This window comes from Ammospiza nelsoni, chromosome 14 (genome assembly GCF_027579445.1).
Source record: "Ammospiza nelsoni isolate bAmmNel1 chromosome 14, bAmmNel1.pri, whole genome shotgun sequence".
In the NCBI taxonomy this organism is placed as follows: Eukaryota; Metazoa; Chordata; class Aves; order Passeriformes; family Passerellidae; genus Ammospiza; species Ammospiza nelsoni.
This window is the reverse complement of record NC_080646.1, coordinates 15880758-15908178: the sequence shown is the minus strand read 5'-3', so window position 1 is coordinate 15908178 and position 27421 is coordinate 15880758. Positions and strand designations below refer to the sequence as shown.

The window sequence follows — 27421 nt, the reverse complement described above, 5'->3', positions numbered from 1 at the left end:
ACAAGATTTTTCAACAAGCTGGCACAGAGCAATACAGGCTATATTTTGTATTTCAGAATAAAATACTCTTAACTGGATATACAAAGTAACATTTCACAAACTCCCAAGATACATGGAAGGTAAATATTTGAGCATTCATACAATTGGATTTTTAGCTTCTGTGAGCATAGGCTATATCTGCATCTGGAGGAAGACTCAGTTTGGAAAGTGCAAGAAAGGTGCACAGATGATCTTTGTGTTTCTAGTATGAACTCAGTGCACACACAGACCTGAGTTACAATCAAATTTAGCAACAATTTCTGCTGCAGTGCTTTCTTTTCTTTAAATATATCATCTTATTATCTAATGAGATAGTCCAGTTTATTCTTTTTAGAACACTGATACATACTTGAACTTCTGTTCAGAGTGCAACACCTCAGAGAAAAACATCTAAATACATCATTACCTAATGATGTACTTCTCAGTCTTAGAAACAAAAAAGTCAAAGCTGTGAATGCTGTCAGCAACACCTCTTTAAAAAGGCATCTTTAGACCCATATTGTGATACTTATTACAAGGATTAAAAAATAAAGTTATGCTTTCACATTGGTGGGGAAGTATTTTCACTCCTTCTCTTTGTCACCCCCTATTTCCTTGAATACACAGGCAACAGAGTTTGAAAATAAATTATTAGTAGCCCCACAGCCTTCCTCAAGCTGTCTTGCTCTATACACTCAGCTTATAAACAATTTGTCTTACATGGAACATTTAGTCCTAGTCCCAAGAGCTGATGAGTTGCACAGCACATCCATTTAACACACTGATGCAGGAGAAAACCATCAGCTTGCCCTAAGGGATTTTCTGCCAGATCATTGGATTTAAGCATCTTCTGAAAAAGTTGAACTTAGACCAGGACCAGCACCAGGGATACTGAGGTACATACTGAGTGCAAGATGAAGGAGAGGAAATGTGAGATCTCCTTTTGGCAGTAGCAAAACTCAAGCTGTTTTGTCAATTCAAGGATTCATATCCTAATTAAATCTAGTACAGGAGCTAGTAATGAAATTTAGTTTATATATCCTGTTTATATTTTATGAGAGTTATTGGATATTATACAGTTTAGTGGAGCTTTCTGTGAAAAGGGAAACTAAATGAACAAAGACTATTTGCTCCCATAAAACACAAATTTAAATCAGATTTTTGATGCCAGTGTAAAATATATGTATGATACTATTTACATGTACTACATTTTGTGAGTATTTTGAATTCAGCAATAAACTTTAGTACTGATAACCCTAGAAAAATATGCAAGTAATCCTGTGAGCATGAGGGGTGTTACCCTGTTCTGTACATGTGTTTGTTCTTGTTGTAACCTCACCCCACTGCACTGTATGTAAACTGGAAACCTTTTTAACATCACATAGAGAATCCAGATCTTGACTGCTACAAAAATGAATCTCCTGATTTATTTCTTTTGAAAAGATTTTAGTTCTGAAGTGCCACATGCTGTGTTAATTGTTCTTGCTTCTGTACACAGAGCAAAGTGGAGCTGTGAGCCACCTCTGGGTGGGGACCTTGCTGTTACAGCCCAGTGTCACAGGGAGCTGCCAGTTCTCATTGTCCTGTATGGACAGGACAGGTAAAAAGCTAGAGAAGCCACGTGAGGTTCCATGAAAACCAGAACCAGCTGCTTACAAAGTAAGTACAAATGCATTACACCTCTTGAAATGGGCCTCTACAGAAAGTCAGCTGTTAGTTAAAGCTGCAGTATAGGCAACTATTTATCATAAAGCTGATAGTTTATTTGATCATTTAATGGTTTAAAAAAAATCTTTCTTCCAATATAGGACAGTTTGCTTAAGTATTTACTTTGCATACACTCTGAAGAAAGAAAGCAAACATGACAAAATGATCTATTATGTTAGACTTGTTCAGTAACCTATTTGGTACAGTAAGTCTTGGCTATATTACAAGAAAACAGAATATAGCTAGGATAGATGGTTATAGAGTTGGCATGTCTACAGAATAAGATTATTTTAGCAATGTGAAGTGAACATTGGTTTCTGTCCAGGCAGAGGGTTTCTATTGAAGATGTAAAAAATCATTGTACAAGTTTGATAAATTCATAGCTTATATTACAATTTCACCTGACATCCAGACATGAGGGACACTCAAGTGAAACACATATTGACTGTGAGAAATGACAAATTAGAAAGTTCTTGTTTGTGGAATGGAAGAGTTCTACCACCAAGATCTTACCTGACTAATTAGCAGTCTGAGGAATTGTTCAGTTGAGTGCACTGTCTTTCAAGGTGCAAGTGTCAATCTAATTAGCCAGCCAGAATCAATCAGACTGCCTAAATGCATCAGGTATTACAATTCTGAATAAGCATGGCAGTTTTTAAAACATATTCATTGTTTAAACATGCTTTAGCCTGAATTTAGTTTTATTCTGCCTTCAGGGATTCACTGAACTTGACAGCAGACTTGAGTGTTTGCCATTAACTGTGAATTAATGGAACTTCCATATAACAGTGCATTACTGACAGAGTGCAACTGATGTCTTAGCAGAAGCACTGAAAGTTGCATTCCAATAGCTATTTCTTCAGGGGGAAAGGACACCAGGTTCAAAAATTATATGCTTAATTTACATGTTTGTCTTTAGGTGCTGTTGCCTCTGACCAAGAACAAAAATTGTTGTGGGAATAATATGCGAACAGGTAACTACTGCCAAGTCTTTACTTGGATATGTCCATCTACACATTAGAATTCACTGAAGTGGCATTGATTTTGATAGCTGCCACTGGGACTGTCACAACTGCTCTGCAGAGATGCCATCCCTCACCAGAGTTTACCAGCCAGTGGTACAAATCCTGTAAGGAGGTGTTTGCTGTGATCAATATTGATATTTCAGTGTGTGACTGGTTACTGTGCAGGGTAAAGCTGCTTACAAGTGAGCATGCATCAGCCCCCTTTTACCTTCTGCCAACATTTCCCACTCCTCTCTCTCACTTTCTTGTGTTAGCAGTCCAGGATTTTAGCCTCTGGACTAGGCAAGACAGCTGAGTCTACATGTAGATTATCAAGTCTGGCTGGCTCTTTGGGGTTAAGATTATATTGAGCTTGCATTTAGTTATTTTTTAAAGTCAGGACAGTCAGGTTACAAAAGTTTAAATACAAACAGACAAGACAGTTTAGGGACACACCACTGTACCAGCTACTAGGGAGAAAATTAACTCTATCCCAGCTGAAACCAGGACACCTGCATGTCCTCAGAAAGAATAATTAAGCATAAGTGTATTTAGAGGCTGCTATTACCTCAGTCAGTTTTAAGTATTCAGTCTAGCATTAGAAAAAACAACCTCATTTTATTCCTCTTCACTTCTTCCACCAAAATCCAGTTTTTTAAAGAAGAAGCTTTTGTGTCCTACTTCTCTTAAATCTCTCACACAGAAGGTGGTATCAAAATACATACTTATATGTTATGTACAACATACATTGATAGAGTTCTATTAATTTTAAAGCTAAATCTTTTGTATTTTTTTAATTGCCCATCATCTCTTGTCTTGTCTCATTATGGAGTCTGACTGTAGTATGCATTTGACTTTCAAAGCATGAAATTTGCATTTTTAGATTAATATAATGTATTGACTTACCTCATGAAAAATCATAAAACATTCACCAATGCTAATGTAATTGGGTTTTGACTTGTATTGAACCCCCTCTGATTCTCCAGTATACTCTTTTGCATCACTGACTATTGATTTAAAGGGGTAAACTGGTGCTTTCACACTTTCCTGTCCACAAATACAGAACTGTAACTTTGAAATTTGCAGCAAGCTACTGCATTTCAATATCATAGGTGTGGAGTACAATACTACCTATTTTTGTGTTGTAGCAAATTACAATTTGTTAGTAATATTTTTTCTTGGTGTTAAAGCTTCCTGAATTTCTTTGATTGTCTTTCATAATTCTAACGTCTACATTGTACTGTGTTACTCAGATAGTTTTAGTGATCAGTAGCAAAGTATTAAAACACAAAATAGAATTAATGAAAAGCACAAGTGGATGGAAAAAAGGGGTATCTGATCAATGTGGACATAGATATTTCTTCAAGTTTCTCATTACTGCTGGAATTAAGGTTGCCATTTTCCCCTTAGTACTGGAAGAAAAGTCTATTTCTAGAAAGAAATAGCCTATAGAAAAGTTGTCTGTAATTACAATCAAAAAGGTTTCAAAGGCTTCCTAGGCACTTTTTGTTCTCTCTCTCCACCTCTCTCACTTTTTTCTAATAGACCTAAGAGAAAGTGCCTGAGGTATTTTGCCAGAGCAGAAATGCCTGGTTGGGCTGCAGAGCTGGTCCTTGATACAAAGATCACACCTTAACAGTGTTCATTCTCCCAGATGTCCCAAGGCATGAATGACTGGAGGCATTTAGCATTCTTCAGTGCTGTGCCCCTGTGCCAGGGTGAGGCAGGTCTATTTCTGCAGAAGGATGAAGAAATAGAAGCAACGAGGCAGGATTTTAAGGAGGCTAACAAATTCTCATTAATTCTCATGAGAATTCCTTTGAAACCTTTCTGTGATCTGTTCAAAAGGATTTTTCTGCAGGGCCCACCTTCTATCATCTTCCTTTTCTGTCTGCTAGAATTTCAACAGTTAACTCCCTCAGACACTTAACAGAGTTGAGAGCAGGTCAAAGTTGGGAGTTTTGTTTTTCTCACTTGATTCTTAAAATTGTATAGATATTCTGATACACTGCTGATGTGTCCAGTGCCCTCTCTTGATTTAAGGAAGGATGTAGCCTTCAACTGAATTAAACTCTCACAGGAGGTCCACTGTTACGTTTGAATAGAATGAAAATCAACTAAGGTGTAGTTCTTATTAAAAAACCTCCTTGTTTTCTCCCATTCCCATTTTATTCCTATTGCAATTGTACAGTTACCCATACAAAATAATTTTAAAAGTCTTTTAATTGTGAACTTGCAGTAAATTAATTGCCAGCAGACAAGCACAGAAAGCTTCAGAGTTAAAATAAATTTCCAGTTAACTTCTAACAAGGTAGGACAGAGCACATATTTCTGTGCAACAAGGTCAAACATGAACAATCTTTCCAGCCTTTGTTCTCCCCTCCTCCAGCTTCCTAATTTATCTGCACACAGGCAAGAAGGTCCAGTTATCATTTGGATGCTGGCACTTCAGTAACAGGAACATGAAACTGAATTCCTCTTGGGCCCTGGGGTGTAACTGTTTCATCTTAAAGTAATGTAAGGACTTACACTTCTGCATCAATATGCTGCCATAGAAATGGAAGAATGTAGGAGAAGAAGGGAGAGTAGACTTGGTAGAGCTGGCCTAGAGGATAGAGGATGCACAATGATTTTTTGCACATAAGTAGAAGTAGCTGAGCATTTCTGCCACTCTTAGAAAAGCCTGGCTTATTTTAGATAAGTTGTAGAAGGTGTCTCTAGGGTGGAATGTCTTACAGCCACACTTCTTACTTTTTATTTTTCTGCAGGAATAAAGGGGAACTCTAACTCTTTTTCTTGAAGGACAAATAAGAAAACTAAAATCTTGACTCCTCTTAACTCTGTTATGTATAGTACATGTCTTCTATACATAAATAGTGACACAGCAGAATTCTGGTTTTCAGAACTTCTGAGAGAAATAACAGCAAGAACACCTAAAGTGTGAGGCAACACATGACTATCACCCTTGTGATGTCAGAAGACTGGTCTATTTTTGTTTTGATTGAGATACTGTGGTTTCATAAGATGGAAGAAATATATAAAATATTAGATGCATATATATGAAATGAGTTACTGATGCATTAATTGTGTCATAAATATATTCAGTCCAACTTCCAAATTTAGATTGCTTTCAGGAAGAGTGAAGTGGAACAGTTAGATGTGCTTTTTAAGCACAAAATGGACAAGTGCTGCTACAAGTGCCAACATTAGTGTCCTGTATTTGGGGTGTTATCAGAATGCCTAGTTGTGTTTAACACATTAAGAATTCATCTAAGAAGCCTACTGAGTAAGGAAAAAGCCTTTTTGAGATCTGTGTTAATGATACTGTAGCCAGCAGTCCTGTCCATAAGTGAGTGCTGCAGGCTGTGCCCTGGTTTGGCCATTGAGAAATTGAGAGTTGGGGTGGGGAAGCCCAGGGGTGTCCCAGGGTCCCATTTCAGTTTTAGTGCAGCCCAGAGCAGCCTCACAATATCCTGCCCTGAGCTGGCACTGGGTGCCTCTGCACTGACTGACTCTGTTGCAGGAGCCAGTTCAGCTAAAGGTGCTTTGTGCCACTGAACAGGAGAAACCAGACTTCACCTGAGTCATGGTGTGAACCCCTGCACTCACTGTATGAGTGCTCATGAGAGGCAAGGGAAGTAATGGAGAATTTCTCACTGCAAGAGAAAGTTTGATTTATTCATCCCATTTATCTGTTTCACATCTGATATGGTGATAAATTTGTGATCTTTTCTCCATATTGTTACATGAAACTGTTCAGCAAAAGAGTGCTCTGTGTTGCTGGCCTGGAAGGCAAGACCTGTACCTTTTTTTGCTCATAGGCTGGTTTCATTTGGGTGGTAGTTTATTTTTGTGGTTCTTTTGGTTTGAAGTCTGTTTTTCTCAGTGTTTCTTTTGGTCTTATTTTTAAGATCATGAAGAACTCTGTGGCACCAGTTATGGATCTTTTTGTCTAAATGGAGGGATTTGTTATATGATTCCTACTGTATCCAGTCCATTCTGCAGGTCAGTGAAACTGAAGTTTGTGTGTCTAAGTATTGGACAGTAGCTGTCTAAAGACTATTTCTCCATTTTCCTTCTTTAAGGAATCACTTCTAAATACCAATTACCTATTACTTACCTAGTTTACAGAGACATGGTTATATGAGAAAAAGAAATGTGTATACTTGCTTGGTAGGTGGAACAGTATTCAGTTACATATGCATTCAGGATTATATCTATAATTAGAGCCATATTTCCTTATTACAATACAGAAAGAACAAAATACCCTTTGCCTCATGGAATATAGGCTGTGGGAAAAGCATTCAGAAAGGCAAAGTACAGCTTTTCTAACAAGTTAATTATATCCCAAAATTTTTTATAATTTAAAATGGCCTGACCTGATCAAAATGCAGAGACACAAAAAATAATATAATATTTTAAGAGGGAAAAAATTAATGTAATTCAAGACTTACTATGTTCTTCAAGTCATGCTGAAATACTCAAAGAGCAGCTTTATAGTGACAGCCAAAGACTGCTTGATAAAGAAACATCAAGGCAGCAAATAGAGACACTTCTTAAAACACTCTATGACAAAACCATTCTTCCTGCTGAAGCCCATGTAGCAAACTGGAAAAGAAGCACTGCCTGGTTTTGCATGTGGACACATTTCCTGCATAAATACTGCCCTATCTTTTTATTCTCTGGATTGACAAGACATAAGAGGCTCCATAAAACTGTCACTGTTCACAGTCCTGCATTTACTATTTCTGAGTTATTCATCAAAATCATTTATGGTTGATTTAATGGGTTTGCTTAACAAAAAAATAGGCATTCAGACAAATATTAGATACACTTAAGGATATTATCTTTTTTCTTCTATGGCAACTTTTGTTCCCTCTTCTGTCTTGAGCTATAACTAATGATAACTGGATAAAACAGGTGAAGAAGGAAACAACGTCTTTTCCCAGATGCCTAATTAAAATATTACTTTTTGTTTGGTACAGTTCAATCTAAATACTTAAACTCAAGCACGTAAACTCATTTACTTAGACAGGGAGAAAAGAGGCAATTTTGTGGTAAATGCTCACTGAAAAATATACACAGCATATCACTGTCATTGTTCAGTGTCACAATGAATCAGATCCAGAAGTGAGATTAAAGCTCTGAAGTGCTGTGTGATGATTTACTCTATGTGCTAAACCTTGCAAGATTATGCAATATAAAATGAATACTACACAAAAAAAAGTAAAACATTTTGAAATATATATGTTTTTTTCCTAGAAGGAATCCTGTATTATTGTACATAAATGAAAAATGAATGGTTAAACTGAAGAGCAGCTGCTACACAATTTCAAAGCACCCTCTCAACTACTACTGGACTGTGTAACAAGGAATCTGTATTCAATGCAATAACTATAAATATGAAGTAACAAATACCCAGAAAAATTCATTCTTCAGGAGCACAAACCAGTCAGCATAGATAATTTCCACCTTAACAGCTCCAAATGAAGTTTTTTTCAATTCAGGTACTTTAGGATTTTGTAATCTGCTGAAGCAGAAAAGTAACATCTTAAGAGCATTTTTGTTACACTCAGGCAATCTTATTGCATTTAAGTTATCAACTATTTTTTTCTGTATCTAGTGGTTGATTATGAAGTTAGATGGGTTTAAATAGCAGCATTCTATTTAAGCACATCATCATTCTAAGCATGTTCCTTAATCAGTCAGAGAAGGCTAATTATAGATGAGAAAGGTTTTGTTTACACACAGATATCTTAGTAATCAGCAGTGATGTGAATAGAAACAACAGAAAAAATGCATCACTATTCAGCAGAATTCAGAAAATATTTGGTGCTTTGGAACTTTATGACTGGTATCATCACACAGTTGCGCAGTTTCTTTGATGAAGGTTTCTTCCAAATCCCACCCAAAGCCCCCCAGTGCTCTCAAATGGTCATGTCCTACTGAAAGGAAACTCAAAGCACTTTTAGACTCAAGGGCTGAATGATTGTTAATTAAAAGGAGGAGATGGAGAAAGAACAGACTAGCAAACCGTAAAAATACCTTAAAACACATTTGCCTTGCCATGGTACTTGGTCACACAAATGTGTTGTGCTCAGCAGAGTTAGTCCAGATCACCCTATGCAACATCACTGGAAATAATTTCACCATGTGACTCAGAAAAATGCATCATTCTTTAGAAATACGTGTTTTGTAGCATGCTAAAAATGAAGAGCTGCTGTTTACCTTTGGAATTTCAGGGGGTTCTTATCAATCACAAATAGATACATAGAAGGCAGAGATTTAATATCTGTTGAACATTAATTGACCCCCTCCATGTGCAACAGTAGCAGATTTTAAATACAGCTGACGTGTTAAAACATGAGGTGCTCAGCTGCCATCTTCCCTCAGTGCTTTCTCAACAAGAAGTTCATGTTCTCAGCAGTAAAAGGCACACCTGTCACCATGAACACTCCAATGAAGTAAACAAACTGGCAGCAGGACAGGAGGATGGAAAAGCAGCTGCCTCAGGTGCATTGTAAAGCACAAGGCAGAAAGCTGTTTGCCTCAGCACCTGATGCACAGCTGTCCCATGATCACCAATTAATGCACTGCAGAATTAAGTGAAGATTTTGGTTTCTGAGGGGCAGTTCTGGTACTCCCATTTTTTTCTTATACTTGGCAGATTTCTGAGAGCATTTTTTCTGTATTTCAAGCAAAATACAGATGGTATAAGACAACATGCACAGAGCTCTGCTTCAGAGGGCAGTACACACAGAAATTAACAGTGAATACTTATTTTGGGACATGGATCCTACTCTGCCCAGGGCTAAGTACTGCAAGAGACACAGGCAGGCCTTGCAAATCTCCTTCCTGAAATGCCTGTGCATCTTCAGGGATATCTCTTCCTTTTCCCCTTCCTTTGCTTCCATCCTGATGAAATCTCTCCTCCACCTTTCCTACAGTAATCCAGTAAATGCCATGCAAATTCCTTCTCCCACTTTCTGTATGCTCCCTCCTTGCCTGGCTCTCTGCCATGGCCCTTCCAGACATCCCCACAAGTCACACACTTGCTGTGCTTTCAGCCTGCAGAATATGCACCCTACAAGTTGCCAGGGAAGGGCTTCCCAGTCATCTGAGCTTTTCTTCTTTCTCTGCCTCCAAAAAATACACTTTAATGTACCTCGGATTCTTTGGAAACAACCTGACCAATAAGTATTTCTCAGTTCTACTTTTGGCTTGAAAGGTAGTAATGAAAGTTAGAATACACACCAAAAGTATAGCTAAAAAGAGTCAGTAATTAGGATTTCTTTTAAATGGAACATAAGATATAAAATGCAACACTCTCTTATGTGTTTGAAAACAATTACCAATCCAAATGAATATAACTGCTAGATAGGGAAACCTTCCCATATAAACACATAGCTAAGGGAGAGGAGAATAAGCCATTGTTTTAGAGAAGAATAACCCTTTCTTTCAACTTCTCTCCAGTAGGAGCATTTTATTTTTTACTCTCAGTGTGTAGACAGTAACAGTTTTGAAACTTCTCTAAATGCAAAAATTTTTAAAGAGTTGCTCAGGTGTACAATTAATTTTGCTGTTGCTTATTCACTTTGGCTCTAAATTCTTTTCCATACTTACTAGATGTTCTTAGACTGTATGTATTAGGACAACTTTGAGGAATCTGCTACAGACTGAAGATTATGTTGATTTTGAAGTTATCAGCCATGTAATCTGAATTGCATTGACAAGCAGATAATTTCTCATCTTTTTCTGCTCAGAGCTTTGTATTTACATGGAAATAGTTTTTATACCAAGAAGTATCCAAAATTTTTCTGACTAAAGGAAGACTAAATGAAAAGTAAAGTAAACACCCTGATAGTATAATGCAAAGCAGTGAGAATCTGCATATTTGACTCAAATTCTACTTCCTTATGATGCCCACCTTAGAGTCTGGCAAAGAAAGAAACTTCACCTTCTTGCTAAATCCCAGTGCCACAGGATCATTGCAGTGTCCAACGAGCAGCATCTGAAAGGAGACAGCAGTGATGCCCCTGTTACTGCAAGGCTGTTATGTTTTACTTACCAATCAGATTGTAAAGGATCAATGGAATTGCACACCTGCTGGTCATCTCCTGACATCTTATCCAATGCAGTGCATTTTCTTCCCCCTTGCATTGATGCTGATGTGATTAATACCCTGTGCTGAAAGATTCTATGGATTTCTTTCCATATGCTGGTGTTTTGTCTGGAGCTCCTATGGGACATTTGTATACAACATTTAAGGCTGGCTCATCTTATCTGACAAGAGCTGTGGGTGTGTGTGCACGTGTGTGCAGCCACCTAGGAGAGCAGAAATCTGGATGCCAGCTGAAAATGGGATGTTTCAGTCACAGATTTTCCTCAAACATTGAAGTCTGCTGTCTTTCAACTCTGAATTAGAAATTCAATTTCCTTAGAGGGGGAAAGACCTTTTTTCCATTTTAAGAATCAACTCTGGAATGCTGCATAGCAGGGCCATTTAAAGGCCATGTGCAGCAGCAGAGCAGGTTAACAGCCTGCAGGTGATGTGCACCAGCAACACCTGCCAGGGACCACAAACACAGTGAGTGCAGCTCCTCCTCCTGCACCAGGCTCCTCTGGGGTTTGCCCCAGCTCATTCAGGGGCAGGTGCAGCAGTGCCTGCCATGTCAGCAGCTGCCCTTAACTGCTGTGCTGCTTTGGGCATCCATTACAGACAGGATAAACAGAGCTGCCCCTGGCTTTTGAGGGGTGTACAGTAAGACTGAGGCTGCACAGACACCAAGGTTCTGGGCTATGTTCACAGACCACATGCTGCTTAGAGACTGTTTCTGTCTTGCTTGCAGTCACTGCATGTGTAACTCCACTGAAATTATTGGAGCTTTCCTAGTGCAACAGGATAAGCAGGTCTGAGAGAGTTCCACTGCCAATTACTGAAGTCTGCTTAGTTTCTTTCTACCTATTTTAGCAAAGGACTTGCAGAAGAAACCTTTCCTGATTGTCTTAAAGCATCAGTTGCTTCTATCTTTAACATAGGCCTTTACCTATTTGTACATCAGGAAGGGTAACTTCATAAAAGCTTATTCAAACCAATATTTGAATATCTGGATTTTCAGAAATGCCATAACTGTAGCACAGCTTGGTCACATTAGCTATAATTTTATTATTAAAATGTAACCCAAAGACACCTCATCTTAATTTTCCTGTTTCTATGAAACCCTACATAATTTTTAGGTTATATGACGGCATTTTCTAGGTAGCATGGAATAACTTCCAGCAAGTTTAGAGAAAATGGATGGGTAGTTTTGTAATCCCTAATGCACTGCTCACAGTTAAACAGATACTGGCAAACCAGCTAGTCATATTTCTACAACTTGTTTTTGTTACAACCATGCAGAATTAAAAGGTTCAGCATCCAGGATGTCTTAAGTTTGGCATTTGCTTCTTTAGTATAGGCTTTTCTTTTTGCTGTAACCTTGGATTCGTATCACTATAGTTTTCCCCTTACCATCTTAGGCCTTCAAGCTCTTTTCCCTCTTAAAGACTTGTGACTACCTTAAGCATCTGGCTCTGTTTTCTGTTTTGTAGGAAGTGCTGTGATCTCAGTGACCCTTTTGCTGTGCTGTCAACACATTCCCAGTTCTTTTCCTCCTGTCTTTGCAGCACATGAGTACAGCTCCCATGCACTGTTCACACCAACTCACTCTCCTGCATCACAGCAGTTCAGTAACCCTTACCCTTTACCTGATCCTCTGGGCAGCTCTCTGCAGCTGTGACTGCCTTATCTTCCTCCTGCTGTATTCTGCTCTTTAGGCTACTGACTTACTCCCTTTACACTTTAGAACTTTTCCATGAGCCTTAATTTGATGCCAAAACCTATTTTTTCCCTTCCTGTATCATTTTAGCCTTGCATTATTCTCCAGTTTTCACTGCTATTCAAGAATACTCCTATGAATTTCTTATTCCATTTTCTTTCCCTGTTACTCTATTCAGCTCTTCAAAGCATTTCTCTCTCACTTGCTAGAGAACAATGCCCCACTCAAACTACACTTCTATTCTTAAAGTATTCTACAGTATTTCAGAAATAGGCCACTGAAAAGCCACTACACTTAGAATAAATATCTGGAACATTATCTCAAGCAATCAGAGCAGTCTGCCTACCCTTGCTTCTCCCAGCAGTGAAACATCATGACTTTGAAAAGCCTCAGATTGTCCTTAGTAAATGCTGTCTGTTTGATCAGTTGCAGAGCTTTAATATATGATGATAATTAGATGTCTTTTTTTAGTGCCTAAATCTTCTATTATATTTCCAAAGACAAAGAATTAAAATAAAAGGGTAGTAACTCTTTGTGCAGTGGTTTAGGCCAGCAGTACTGAAATACTGGTCTGTAACCTACAGAAAGTGTAGTGGGATCAGGCATCATGTCAGAAAACTCACAGGGATCCTTTGGTCTTAGTTAGATATGCTAAACGTTCTTCTTTTTTGGCAGTTCCTCCCCTCTCCACCTTCTTACCCCTCATCTGAAATTACACCTTGCAGCTGCCAATGGCAGTTGAGAACTTCAAGTATGTTGCAGAGTTTAGCCCATTTTTCTCAGCTGGAGCCTGAGATTGCTTATGTCACAGATTATTATGACTTCAGTGCCAGAAATAGCAAGAAAGAGCAAGATCTTTAGTAATAGAAATAGAGAGAAGCAAATTTACATGTATAAAAAATACACACAGAATCTAGATATTGAAAGAAGTGCTTCCCATTTTCTGTAATGAAATCAATTCCTTAAGAAAACTTAGCAGAATAAGTGCAAAATACATAATAAATGAAGATTAGTTTAATTTCAACCTACCTATTTTTGGCTGAATATTAATTACTAAGCCATTAATTTTATTTATTTTTACTAAAATATCATACCATTTTACCATGGTAAAATACCATATTTGTTTTAATCCTTTCTTCAGAAGAGGTTTTCAGAAGCTCAACACAGAAAATAAGCATAGTAGAGAAGACTTCTAGGCAGGTCTCTCCAAGAGGGGGTTATTCACCAAGCATGTAGCATGTTCTGGCATGAAATATTACACTGCATAAACCACTTCTGCAGTTTAAGCTGTACTGTGCCTCAGTGAATTCTCATTTCCTTGATCTCTTTAGCTGACACTACTATTTTCAACAAAGGAAGCTAGAAAGTTACCTGAAACAGGGAAGACAAAGCATGACTACTGTGTGAACATAGTTAACACTAAAGAAGTAGGCTTAATTAATTAAATCTGTCAGTGATGAGTACATTAAAGTTAATATATAAAAGCAATATGGATCAGAATGTAAACTCGATGCCCAACATGCCTAATTCCCCTTGTTCCAGAAACACTAGGTGAGAGGAAATTCTGTAAGAAAGCTTGCTGTGAAGCAAATATAACCTTTGAATTGAGTCATAACAAATTCTCTACCCAGAAGAAGCCTTTTGTGCTTTTCATTGTAGATGACAAGCTACCATCTAATCCAAATACAACTTGGTTTCCCAGGTGTGTTGAGAATTACACAGGAGCTCGTTGTGAGGAAGTTTTGCTGCCCAGCATCAAATCCCAAACAAAAGGTGACCTGTTTGCAGCTTTCTTGGCTTCCCTTCTTCTTCTAGGAGTTCTTGTAATTGGAGCATTCTACTTCTTTTGCAGGTAAAAGTGATTCATAAGGCTGAAGCTATTCAATCAAGTAGAAATTTCTTCTGGTAATCATGTACTAATTATTTGAATGTAAAGTATGTAATGAATTATCCATAAGGTTGTATGGTTATTCAGCATAATGAATGGGGATGTCTCAACTTGTTGCTTGTTGCCAACTCCTGGCTTGAAGTTTTCTCAGTTCTAAGCTCTTACTTACAGCTGCTTTGTAAAAAACACCCATAGTACACCCCTGTCTGAGATTTTGCAGTCCATCTAGAGTTAGTGCTAACATTTTAAAACATTAGTCCAAAGAGAGAAGTAGAGGTAAATTAACAAAGTGCTTGGGGATCAGAAACTGTTTCTACTGAGTTGGTAACTGAAGCAGCTGGTGCCACCAGATCCTAATTCTTCTACCACTCCCAGTCTAAAAAGGAAAACTAAGCAAAGAATGACATTGAAGAATACTTCCAGGTAGATGTTTACTAGCATTTAGGACAACTCAGAGAGCTTACTCATTTGTCCAGGATGATCCAGGTTTGAGTAGAAGGCAAACATCAATGCTAGACAGGAAGTGCTGCAGGGTTGGTTTTAGTAGCATTTTAGGCATGTTAGGACTTGGAATGAAACCACAAGATTTACTGGGATTGAGGCAACTATTTGATGCTGTACTTATATCACTACACTTAAGCAAACCCAAACAAACTTATCATCTTCACTTGCAATGCCCTCTCTATTTTGCACCTGTGCAATGCACCTGTGTCCCCTCTTTATTTTTAGAGTACAGCACTTTTTGTAAGAACTCATTTTGCCATATACCAATATGTGTTTATGCATCTCTGTGTCTCTCTATAAGGCAATTTATAGCCCCTGTAATTCTTGCCCATCACAGACTTGCACAATCTTTTCTTTGCTCCTATACTGCATTTCTCCTAGGTTATGATAACCAAAGGTTCTTGCAATTCTGTTCTTTGTGCTCCCATGGTCACATTGCCAAATCAACTTTTCTGATCTGTGCCTTTCAATGAGCGACCTTTGGAATAGCTGGTCTGGTTTTACCTCAGCTGCTGTCATGGAAACCCACTGAATGCCAGCTTCTCCCACAGCTGAATGCATTTAGAAGAGATAGAGAGCATTTGATAAAACAGTTGGTACAAAAAAATCCCTTGTTGCAAAAGATACCCCCCACATTAGCAATTTTAATTAAATTAATTTTGCTTAGCCATGGAATGCCACAGCAGTTGTTTGCTAAAAACATTTGCAAATTACTATAAACTTATTAGAACAAAATACAGCTTAAACTAGCTTAAGAAAAATTCATTCAAGTCTCATAGAGATACAGACAGTATTTCTTTAGAAGTAAAATTGTCTCTGAGAAAAGGAAAAAAAAAGTCTTCAGAGAGTCATGTGTTAAAGATCCCTTTTCTTTCACATACAGTAAAACTGGGGGAAAGCTGGAGACAATCTATTGAGTTTTATGGTCCAAGTACAGAAGCTTAGAGTGATAGCAATGACAGGTCTGTGAAAATTCTGTTATTAGACAGTTAGAACATCAACTTCTCTTTACTCACACTTTACCTGACTGGCAGAACAAGTACTAGTGCCTCTTTATTAGCAAAATAAAAAGGGCAACAACTCAGTTATAACCTAGTTGTCCTTGAACCCCATCTTACACACCAGACTAATTTGGGAAATCTCATAAAACCACTATGAACTTCTTTAGTACAGGTAAAAGAACCTAACTGGCTAAAATTGTCTTACCTTTACACCTCAGAGGCTGATGTAGGATGGTCACCTGCAAGAGAACTCATCTATAAATGAAACACTTTACTAAGTCCTTATCTCTTGGCTGAAGTGACCAACACATGAGAAGTCTCAAGTGGATACTTTAATCTACTCCCCTCTTTTCAGCTGAGTGAATGAGTATTATTGCTAAGAGCTGCCATTAATCTCCATTTTTTTCTCAAACTTCATCTATCACCTCTATCTTAGGAGAGGGTGGAGCTAGGGCTTGTAAGGGTTAGCTGAGAGTTTGCATCATCTCTCACTTGGCCTCCTGACAGGATATGTTAAGTTTAAAATGTTAACAGACACACTGTGCTAAAGTTTCCTCTGCTCCACTTTATTAACAAAGACTTTTGATCCACAATCAGAGAGCAGAAAGTCTTTTTCCTGATCCCGTGTTAGTGAGCATTTCCATGGCTCTTTCAGCAGAGGGTTCTAGTGAGGTTTTAGTATAAACAGTAATGTAATCTGGAGGGGTGCAGAAAAGGAGATACTAATTGAAGTTCAGGACAAGGGAACTGAATTCCTAAAATTATCCATCAAATCATTTGGAATATTGAACTCAGTGCTCTGTTTTCTCTGTTTTCTTATCTGTATCATTGTACCTCCCTCCTTTCCAAGTTTTCTTTCTCTCAGGCTATTTGGGGCAGATTTGAGGACCAAGCATGTGCAAGTGCATTTCATGCTCCCTAGAAACAAATCCATTCAACATACAAGGGTGGAGGTTGCATTGCTCTGCTTATAAAACTAAATCATTACTTACAGTGAAAGTAATCCATAAAAGAGTAGGGCTGCACATGAAAGCTCTGGGTGAACAGTGGGAAATAATTCTCCTTTTGCATTTAACTGAGTCATCACATTTTTATCAGCTCATGATTTATTTTTTCCAGTCTGCAGAGCACATGGAGGCAGGGCAAACACAGATCTAGCTGCTCTCCATCTTGAAACAACCCCCCACCCTCTCCAACAAGCAGTGCTGATAAAGCCTCCTGTCCTTCTGACATGGGCAAAACAGGGAAGTGTACAAACCCCCTGCTATGATTACACTGCTACTGAGGAACAAATGGCATATTCTGCTTCCAGCAATTCACCTATCACACCACGTCCATCTGGTCTTCTTCCTCCACAAACATATTTTGCCAGGGTTACTGGAAGAAGAATAAGAAAGGTGATGAGAAGAGATGCCACATAAGCCAGATTTTCTTTAAAAGCAATAGATAAGCCTAAATGCCACACATATAGCTCAGAGGAATAGAGCAAACCCTAGGAAAAACCAAAATAAATCTGCAACTAATTTCTATATTTCACTGTAAGTGCATGCTAAAGTGCCAAATGACCTGTAAAGTGTAATATTGATGAACAAGAACTCAGCCAGCCAAAACAACAGGGTCTAGGAATAAAGCCATTTAAGCTGTCCAAGACAACAGACTTTGTGGAGGAGTTACATCACCACAGGACACAAACTGGACACAACAGAGAATAGCTCATGACTCTTCTCAAGAGAGCAGGTGTCTGATTACTATTAAAGGAAAGGGAACTAGACAGCAAATGATCAGCTCCATTTACAAGATTTGCTTCTCTTCAACAAAATATGGAAAATTTCACATCATTTCCAAACACTAAGAGAATTGATAAATAATTCTGTGCTATTTACCAAATTTTTTAATAAAGACCTAAGAAATCAAACAGTTACCTTCAGGAGAGAAGCCATGTAGTTCCAAATGCTGTACTGCCCTCTGATCTCTGTTCTTCTCCCTCAAACACATGATTCTCAAAAGCAATGAGTGTTAATTACAAACTAATTGGAGAAGATCCATGACACTTTTTCCCATGGAAAAATCATTCTATTAATTTGTCTCTTCCCTGATAAATTTTTCACTCTGTGTGTATTTTTTTCTCTCTCTCTCTGTTGTTTTCTTTTTGTTTTTTATGGTCAGGAAAATTTCCATTCCAAGGACAAGTTCTTCAGAGTGTGGTGCCAACCTAGTTGAAACTACAAGCAGCAATGGCTGCAACAGTGAGTACAGTTTAAAATTAAATGACCGGACTCCACAAGGCAAGTGGGGGATGAAGTTTTTGTTACTAAAAGTCACACGTTTTATTTTTCAGAAATAACAACAGCCTAAAGCATTAGAGTGGAAGAATGGTGGAGAAACAACATGCAAAGGAACCCTAAGAATCTAAATAGTAGAGGGTGACATGGTAAGCAAGATGAGAGAAGAAAGTTGTCTGAAACAGGAGGCTGACACATTGGAGAAGACATTTAAGACTTAAACAGTTGCACTTAATGGAGTTTCTGTGTACTTTTAAAACTGTCAATTATACAGAAATCACTATAATTTATGTTTGAATTCTGTGAGATTTTTTTATGCTTTTCAATAATGCACAGCGAGATGCATGAGATAATCTTGGGTTTTACTACATGGGAAATAAAAAAAATACAATTTTTTTTCACTGCACAGGTAATATGAGATATCACAGGATTTTAGTGTGAGGTGATATTATGAATTTTTGATAGGGGTTTTTCATTTTTCACAGGATTTCCCCCGAGGAGCTGAAGCCTATCTTGATTTAGTAGTTTCAAAATTGGCATTTGTGATACATGTCCTGAATTTGGCTTGTTCCAGACACCCTTACCACATGTAGGGGGAAAACCCTCACTTTTCTCCCAGCTAATACTTACTTTTATTATTTTTTTTTTTATTGTAACAGAACATCAGCAGGAGGTACCATTGGGAGTTTATTGCCCAGGTTCCTGGCACACTATTTTAATTAGAATTAAAGGGAAATATTAAGAAAAGAGATTGGTAACGGTTAAAATTTTTTAGGCAGAGTTTGGTGTACATTTGTAACACTAAACAAGACTAACATCAATCTACCTTGATGGTTTTTAATTCTGTGTGGCTTTCTTCTGAAAATCTCTTGATTACTGAGGGAAACTCAACCTTTACCTTGACTATTCCAGTTACATTTCAGATAGCAGAAATCAGGAATTTTGTTCAGCAGGTCAATTTTTGACACAAACTCTTATTGAGACAGGTATCTTGGCTGAAGGAAATGCTGCCCTCTCCAAAGATTTATTTCTTTTGTTCACATAAGCATCTGTTGATCACACTGATATATTATATACCACACTTTGGTCTCTTACAGGATTCTCTTACTCAGACAAAAAGAGGCCATCTGTCATGGTCCATGTCTTTTTTTTTTGCCTTCAAAAGACAAAGAGAATGTCTGGTTAGTCAGAGGCATAGAAAATGTGAACTGAACAGGTTTTTTTTTAACTTATTTCTAGCACTGGAGGCAGAAACCAGCAAAAAATCAGATATGTTCCCATAATGGCACATTACCTAGCAGGACATTATATGGGATTTATAAGGTTGTATTGAAGGGAAGATTACCTGAGAAAATTCATTAATTGAAAGGAGAGGAAATTCAGAACAGAGATTTCTTATCTCCAAAAGAAACAATCTGAAGATGTATAAAAACACAGGTGTAGAGAAAATCTTTTGAGTAGTCCTGCTATTTACATTTGCCTCAACAGCTGAATACTCATTTAAGTAACTTTACCCACTTTAAAACCTCATGCTTGCTTCTTTTGAGACAGAAGTATAAATTTTGGCACTGCAAAACTTTCTATCAATTATGTCTACCTTTTGGTACATGCATCTTGTAAGTAAATATATTTGGGGTTCTCTCAGGAGTTGTTGTGGTTGAAGAGCAAATAACAGCATGGAGGCAAAATGAATCTGGATAGCAAAACACTTTAATCACAGATGTTGCAATTTTATCACTTAGACCATTTCCCTGTCACATGGAAGGCATGGTGTGGCCTGGGACAGACATTCCAGTGGTTCCAGCTATAAGCATGGCTCCAGGGTATTCATCTCACACTTCTTGATGCTGGAGAGGATTCCTGGATTCTGATGCAGACCCCCTCACCTTCCACCCCCTTTTCTGCACTATGTTCCCCTGCAGAGCACTCTGGTGCTTCTGGTTTAGCTGTGCCATTGTCTGAGCTCAGCATCATTCTCTGCCCTTCTGGCAGAGTCTTTGTTGAGAACACGTGGCTGATCACCCTTCCACTGCTCTAACACAGCAACCAGTTAACCCTCCCAGGCTGCTCAGCATGGCTGGCAGCACCAGGAATCCTTTCTGCATTACAGAAATGAAACATTTCCTTTCTGTCCTGTTAAACATGAAGGTTATGCACACACAAAGGGCCAAATGTGACATTCTGGTTATGCTAAAATAACACAGTCACCTCCCAGCAAGGGGCTTCTCTGCAAATTGAACCATACTCCCAGATGTTTCCCTCTAAATGAAATAACTAAATGTTGTCCAAGTCACACCCACACTTACTAATCTTCCATCCACAGATGGCCACTGGGAGTTCACAGCTCACAGTATCTTCTAATTAAAAACCCCATCATCAGTACAGCCATGGGGAAGTGCTGTCTGTGCTCAACTGACTCCAACAGTTAATGCACACGACAGATACACCCCTACTAAAGCTTGCTAGGCCAAGTTCAGGAAAAGTTGTAACTAGACATGGGAATAAAGCTGGTAACTGAAATCTTCCTTGGTACATTTAAAGCAAAACTTGTTACTTTGTTGTACAACATACAGGTATTTTCTTTTTACTACACTGAAAATGGGCCAGCTGCTTGATGTAGCATTTAGAAATCTGGTGATATAGTGCAAAATCAAACTTATTTTCTTGTCATTCTATTACTACGTGAAAATAAAGGGGAGGAAAGAATTTAAAAAGCAGCAAATATATTATTAGCTATACTGAGACTATGCTGAATTTACTTACTTGGTACTGCAAGCCAGCTGCAGCAATCAAAACAGGTGACTGATGTAAAAGCATGGGAAAAACATGCAGAAGAACAAGTCTTACTTAAAGTCTCTATATAAATATAATATAGCCAGATCTTGTGTGTCCCACAATTCCAAAATTAAGTGCAAAAACTTCCTATAGAAACTGAAAGATAGACATTTCTAAGCACTCTGGATTTAAAAGACTGCAATCACACTACAGGAGAAGAGGCAACCACTATATTTTGAGTCACACAGTTGAGCAACTGAAATTCAGTTCAAGGTGGTGAGCCCAGCTGAAATTTTAGCTGGACATCTTTAAATAAGAGATTTTTCTCTAAGAATAGAAGGCAAGGTACTTTGACATACTTCTGTGTTTATTTAACAAGTACTTAGTTACTTTTCTCTAAAGATTTTCATTGATTTTATCTAGTAAAACTTCAGTTTTGTAAATAGGACTCTGGGAAAGTTCTGCATCTCTCTAGAAATAAAATCCAGGAAACGGTAGATTTAATGCATCAGTAGTTTTTCTAGAGTGCTTTATATGCATAAATAGAGCACATCAAAGTAGTTTCTTTCTACATTTGGGTTTGGGTTTCCCACTGACACTAAATTGGGAGGAGCTGTCAACTCTCTCAAGGACAGAGGCCCTGCAGAGACATTGACAAAGGGCAATCGCCAACCATATGAAATGTAACAGTGGCAAGTGCTGGATTCTGCACCTGGGACAGGGCAGCCCTGGTTGTGTGTAGGGACTGGGGAGCAGGAGGGTGGAGGGCAGCTCTGGGAAGGGAGCTGGGGTCAGTGCCAAGCTGGCTCTGAGCCAGCCGTGCCCTGGCACCCAGGAGGACCAATCATGTCCTGGGGCATCAGGCCCAGCACTGCCAGCCAGGCCAGGGAGGGACTGTCCTGCTCTGGGGCAGTCTCCAGTGCTGGGGGCAGTTGGGGGCACCTCTGTATAAAAAACACATCAAGTTTAGAGGGGGTCCAGAGGAATGCCATGAGGAAGTGAAGGATCTGGAGGGGAAGCCTTATGAGGAGTGGCTGACAACACTTGGTTTGCTCAGCCTGGAGGAGACTGAGGGGAATCCCTATTGTGGTCATCAATATCTCCTCACTCTCATGACCAGTGCCAGAACTCGAGTAAGTGGCATGAAGCTGAGTCAGAGAGGTTTAGGTTGGATATCAGGAAAAGTTTTTCACCCAGAGTGGCTGGACACTGGAACAGGCTCCCCAGGAAAGCAGTCAGAGCACCAAGCTCTGCCTGAGCTCAACAAGAGTCTGGACAACAATCTCAGGCACTGGGTGGGATTCTTGGAGTGTTCTGTTCAGGGCCAAGAGTTGGACTCAACGATCCTGATGGGTCCCTTCCAATTCAGTGTATTCTACAATGTGTAGAAATCATTTTCATTTTGGAAGAAAGAGGCTTTCTTCAAATGCAGACTTCCATCAAATATAATTTCTTGCAATTCTGATGTGTACAGGGGATTACAAAAAATGCAAGGTTTTCTCACAGATATTACAGTAAACTCTATTGCAACTACAAGACTCAGTAACATTACCAAAACGATGTTTATGTTTTGGAAGGGGCTTTGACTGCAAGATGTCCACTCTTCCAGACTTCTCAGCTCTCTGAAATGAAACAAACAGCTCACTGAAGCATTACACCTCACTTATGCTTGGTTTGCTTTAGTTGAACCAAGGTGAATTAGAGTCATTACAGTAGTATAACCATGAAGCAGGTCATCCTTTATGTCATTACATTCTCTTAACACGAAATTCCCAGTAACTATTCGATCGCATCCTATTTCCCCATGTCCGAAAAAGCCAAAGAGGGGCACATTTGGAAAAAACTTCCTGAATGCATCTGCTTCCATATTCCTTTTGGTTTTGTAATGCCGGTATCCTCTGCCAACGCAGGCAAACATGAAGCCAATGGTGTTGTGCTCGGGGATGTTGGCTGCTTTGAGACGCTGCATGGCCGCCTCTGCCGTCCTCTCATCGGCCACGTCCTGGTCCAGCAGGACAGTGGCACTCTGGATCTGGGGGCCGCTGAAAGCCAACCCAACCACACCGCAGGCGTCACCGGGCTGGGCGTGGGTACTGCAAGGCAACGGCACCGAGTCAGAGCATTCTGGGGGATCACTCCTCACCAGGCTGAACTGCTGCTGCAGCTGACCTAGCTTCAAAGCAGCTGACATTGCAGTGATTCTGATACCAACCAGAGTTAAAAAACAAACCAAAGACTTCATATTTCAGCGATGTTTTTGTGTAGCAACCTTTCACAAAGAAAAACTTCCATATCCATTTCTAGGTATTAACCATAAACTTGTTTCACTCATTCACTCAGCAGTTTGTGTGTGTCACAGCTCTGCAATTCAACTAAAACATCAGTTAAACTTAGGACAAGCAAAGGCACTGAGGATTTATACAGTAAGGCAGGGCAGCAGTCAGTAAAGGTTTTGGATTCATGTTGCTTTAAATTGGTTGGCCAGGACACACGGGGTCAAGTAGTTACATACTTAACCTTTATCTGCTGTGACTTTACTTAAGGTCAGCTCTCTTATCTGGGGCAATGGTGCAGCTGGCAAATCAGAGGCAAGGAGAACATTCATATTAGTATGGACTCCAGACCCACAGTGGGATGAGAGGAGCCATGGGCATGGCTGCACCGTGCTCCACAGGACGGAATGCCGTGTCCTTCAGCAGCCAGGGCAGCTCAGGTGAGCTCCTGGGGCACAGCCTTGCTGTGTGTGCAGCTCCTGCTCCGTGCTGTGAGCCAAACTGAGGCACATACACACACACACGTTCACATCCTGGGCTCTGCCACAACAGGAACTCATTTACCTGAACTCCAGAGATGAAATGCTGACTGCAATAAACACACAAAGGTATCTGAAGCTAGAAATTGCCTTTTCATTGGGTTTCTCCTAGCTGGGTTTCCAGAATCCAAACTGTAACACAGCCATACCAAGCTTCCAGCTTTTCTGGCTACATCACAGTGTAGCAGTTGTGGCATTTTTCCTTTAAGAAATTGTAATTTTACTACTGGTAAAGGGGATTTTCAATAGAACTAGAAGGCTGTGGATCTGCAATGTTTCTCTCACGTTAAATCTTTTTCATCATTTACCTTGGAAAAAATACCTACTTCTCAGAGGTCAGTGATGTAAAGCTCTCCACTTGTCCTCCAGCCAGGATGATACTTTTCTCATTCAATGGATTGACTATTTGATGAAGAAATCGAGTAGCTCCAGTCTTCCAGGAGTTGTAGCCAAACAGAAGAACAACACGGAGATCTGGGTTATTCTTCAGACCTACAAACAAAAGCCAACACTGATCCCCTTATTTTTAAATCCTGAACTCTGAAGTTTAACCATCCTAGTTTCTCCTCAAATATTACATCACACCTCCCTCTGAACAGCTCCACTTCAAATGTAACTGAAGGAACTGGAAACTGATACTTGGATAACTTTTCCTTACTGCTCCAGGGACTGGGAGGAGCAGAAATGCAGTCACCAGCTACAGCCCCACAGAGGCTCTTGGAGCCAGTGCAGAAGCTGCTGGTTCTACTCAGAACTCCACTGGCACCTCAGAGAGCAGCATCTCACAGAAGCCCACATAAAGGAGAGAAAAACAACATACCTGCTTCAGCAAACTTGCTTTCATCAAAGACCCTGTTCTTCACATCTTTAGAAAAATGGAAGGTGTGAATTTTCACCCCATCAATTTTGGGAAACAACAGAGCAAACCCAGCTTCGCCCTCTTCAATTTCTTGAGGCTGATTGCTGCTTGAACCCATCGGGGTAACTACAGAGACAAAACCAAGCATCTTGTGTTCAGAGACTCTAATACGTTCATTTACATGACACAGGCAGAAAGAGGCTGAACAGCTCAGGTGATATTAAGCATGACAATCTATTTCTGTAACAACTTACCTAAAAAAACCTGTGATTTTTTTGTTAATGTTTTGGAAAGATGAAATGTCTAAGTCCTGCTGGCTATCGATCCCACCGAAGTCAGTTTTGACATGGATATATTTACACGTATCTCCCCAGGCACATCAAATATAAAACATTAAGAAAACAAGACCAGTGCAATACAAGCCTTCCTGCCAACTTCTGCAGGCACACAGACATACTCAAGTTTTTAAGGTGTCCTATAAGCATGTGATGACAGTATAAAGCAAAACTGGCACAAAAACTGGGAGTGTACTATTAAAATATGGTAATGACAACAATCAAATACCTTACTTATAATGTGGAAAGTGAATTTAAGGTGAGAAACTATAAAAAAACAAGTTTCTAATGATAAAAGTGAAGCATGAGAAAAAGCCTGCCACAGGAGGCTGTGAATTTTCCAGTTACTGCATATGCCTACTGCCAGACCATTACACAAAGGTATATACCAGGATGTCCTCTACAGTTAGTCACAATATGACTGAAATGTAGCCATAAATCCAAGCAACATTCAATAAGTGCATTAAGGTGCCAGGGAAAGCTGCCTGCCCAATTAAATCAACCCTTTTAATTATAACTGCAATACATGAAGTAAGCTCCACATCCCTTAGCAGCAACACTGAACTCCTTAAAATTGAAGCCAGAGCTGAACAATGGAGATGACACCTTCAAGCTGACCTCTCAAAACCCACACATTTTGTTCCTACCTACAATCCCTGGGGTGACCAGTCCAAGAACCTGACATCGCTTTGGCAACAACTTTTCAAGGGCGAGAGCTGTTTCTTTGCTGTTTCTTTTTCTGGCTGTTAAAATAAGAAGAAACCAAAAAAACATCAGAGAGCAGTAAAAGTGTGTTCTGAGCAAATCCCACTGTTCTGAGCCAACCCCGTCCTGTTTAACCAATGCTGCCCATCAGTGGCCGCCCTGGTAACAGCACGCTGCTCTGTGCTGCTCCCTGAGAGCACGGGGCTGCCGGCAGGCAAACACACTCAGCGTCCTCCTCAGAAGGGAAAGGAACCCATCTGTGCACATTAACAAGATTCTGTGAGCTGCTCCCTACCACAAATGCAATATCACGCAGTCATGGCTTTTGCAAAACATTTCCTGTCCACTAAAATCAAACCACAGAGAATTCCCCCTCAGCTGACTGTGCTCTGCTTACAGCCCAGCCTGTCTTTAAATGGAAGTGAGTTAGGCCCAGCCTTTACCTTTCTTTTGCTCGTGACACTCCTCGTGCCCGCTGAAGGTCTCTGCATCAGCGATGTAGAGCACGGTCTGGGGCAGCACATGCACCTTCTGCAAAGACACGGGCGGAGGAGTACATAGGACAGGACAGAGTGGAGGGAAAGTGGGGGCAGAAACTGAGGAGAAACTGCTCCTGCTCCCCTGCCAGCCCACGTCGGTGCCCTCCCCCCCTCACCAGGCTCCCCTCAGCCAGCAGATAACCTCTCATTAGCCTCAGAAGTGCCCAGACGAACTTCTGCCCACAGGCAGGAAGCTGACCCAAACCTCACAGAAGCAAGAACAGCTCAGCAGATTGGTCCATGACTCTACTCCTTCTTTTATCTAAACTCCTTGCATTCATGGTTGTTGGCATCTACTGTTCACCAGTGCTGACGCTCGGAAACAGTATAGAGGCGCTTCTTGTCCCACTTGGTTTAACACTGATCTGCTGAGGCCTGTCTACTGAGAAAGACCCTGACATGAATCTTTGTGTAGTGAAGGCCCAGCACCAGGTTAATACTGGAAAGAAATCCTGCCAGGCAGAGAAGTCCTGCAGTGTTTACTCAGTGTGTCCAACCCTAAGAGGGTTAACCTCTTAACAAGATTGCAGCGATGAACAGATGTGCCCTGAACTGCAAATCCGCGGCGTTTTGATCGGTGTATTAACACGCAACATTTGAACTGTCAAAATCGCCTACGCCTCCGAGCACGTCCCTTTTGCCGAGCAATTGGAAGAAGCGCCTTCAGCGTTTAAACGAAGGCGCCGAGTTCCTGCCCCTCAGGCGCCCCCTCAGCCTGAGCTCGCGCCCCCTGAGCCGCCCCTCACCTCGAGCTCGCGGGCCAGCGCGCGCACCAGCGCGTGGTTCTCGGCGGGGCCCGGCTCCAGCGCCGACACCCACGCGATTCGCTGCCGCGTCCGCAGCGTCCGCCGGGCACACTCCCTCCATAGCCGGCACACGCTGCAACACAGCACGGACACACCGCGTCGGCCGCACCGCCCCCGCCAACCGGAGCCGGCCGCCGCCCACCCCACGGCCCCGGCCCTTACCAAGCGGCGCGCAGCAGCGCCTTGGTGGGCAGGAAGCCGAGGACACGCTCTACCACCTCGGCGAGGTTGGCGAGAACGTAGCTGCCCTTCGCCGCGGATTCCATGGCCCCGCCGCCTCCCCGGCCCCGTTGCCCTGCGTCACCCGCGCGCCTCCGCGCTTGAGGCAACTTCCGGTCAGCGCGAGCGGGCACGAACCCCGACGGTGG

At 40.4% G+C, this 27421-nt stretch overlaps 2 protein-coding genes across 11 annotated transcripts in view; one reads left to right on the top strand and one right to left on the bottom strand.

Annotated features, from left to right (window-relative positions):
* The window catches only part of NRG4 (neuregulin 4), a 46493-nt gene extending 27981 nt beyond the window's left edge, over positions 1–18512 (top strand). For both annotated transcript variants that reach the window (XM_059482597.1, XM_059482596.1), the window contains exons 2-7: positions 1517–1677; positions 2645–2699; positions 6641–6734; positions 14250–14399; positions 18107–18186; positions 18279–18512. In XM_059482597.1, coding sequence (XP_059338580.1) covers positions 2690–2699; positions 6641–6734; positions 14250–14399; positions 18107–18186; positions 18279–18295 — 351 coding nt within the window. In that variant the 5' untranslated portion in view covers positions 1517–1677; positions 2645–2689 and the 3' untranslated portion in view covers positions 18296–18512. The remainder of the gene's footprint in view (positions 1–1516; positions 1678–2644; positions 2700–6640; positions 6735–14249; positions 14400–18106; positions 18187–18278) is intronic.
* On the bottom strand, positions 17004–27357 carry FBXO22 (F-box protein 22). Of its 9 annotated transcripts, none has more exons than XR_009419454.1 (11): positions 27216–27357; positions 26994–27126; positions 26152–26239; positions 25651–25746; positions 24630–24794; positions 24136–24301; positions 22709–23090; positions 22550–22619; positions 20986–21024; positions 17863–19378; positions 17004–17317 (listed from the first exon to the last, which is right to left on the bottom strand). XR_009419454.1 is itself a non-coding variant. In XM_059482587.1 (11 exons), the coding sequence occupies exons 1-10, from the start codon at positions 27317–27319 to the stop codon at positions 19353–19355; spliced, it is 1269 nt and encodes a 422-aa protein (XP_059338570.1). In that variant the 5' UTR covers positions 27320–27357; the 3' UTR covers positions 17004–17317; positions 19318–19352. The 9 variants fall into 9 exon arrangements, 8 of the variants coding, with proteins under 8 accessions (XP_059338570.1, XP_059338571.1, XP_059338575.1 ...); XM_059482587.1 differs by having other exon boundaries at positions 19318–19378; XM_059482588.1 differs by lacking the exon at positions 20986–21024 and having other exon boundaries at positions 19318–19378.
* Between the last annotated feature and the right edge of the window lie 64 nt (positions 27358–27421).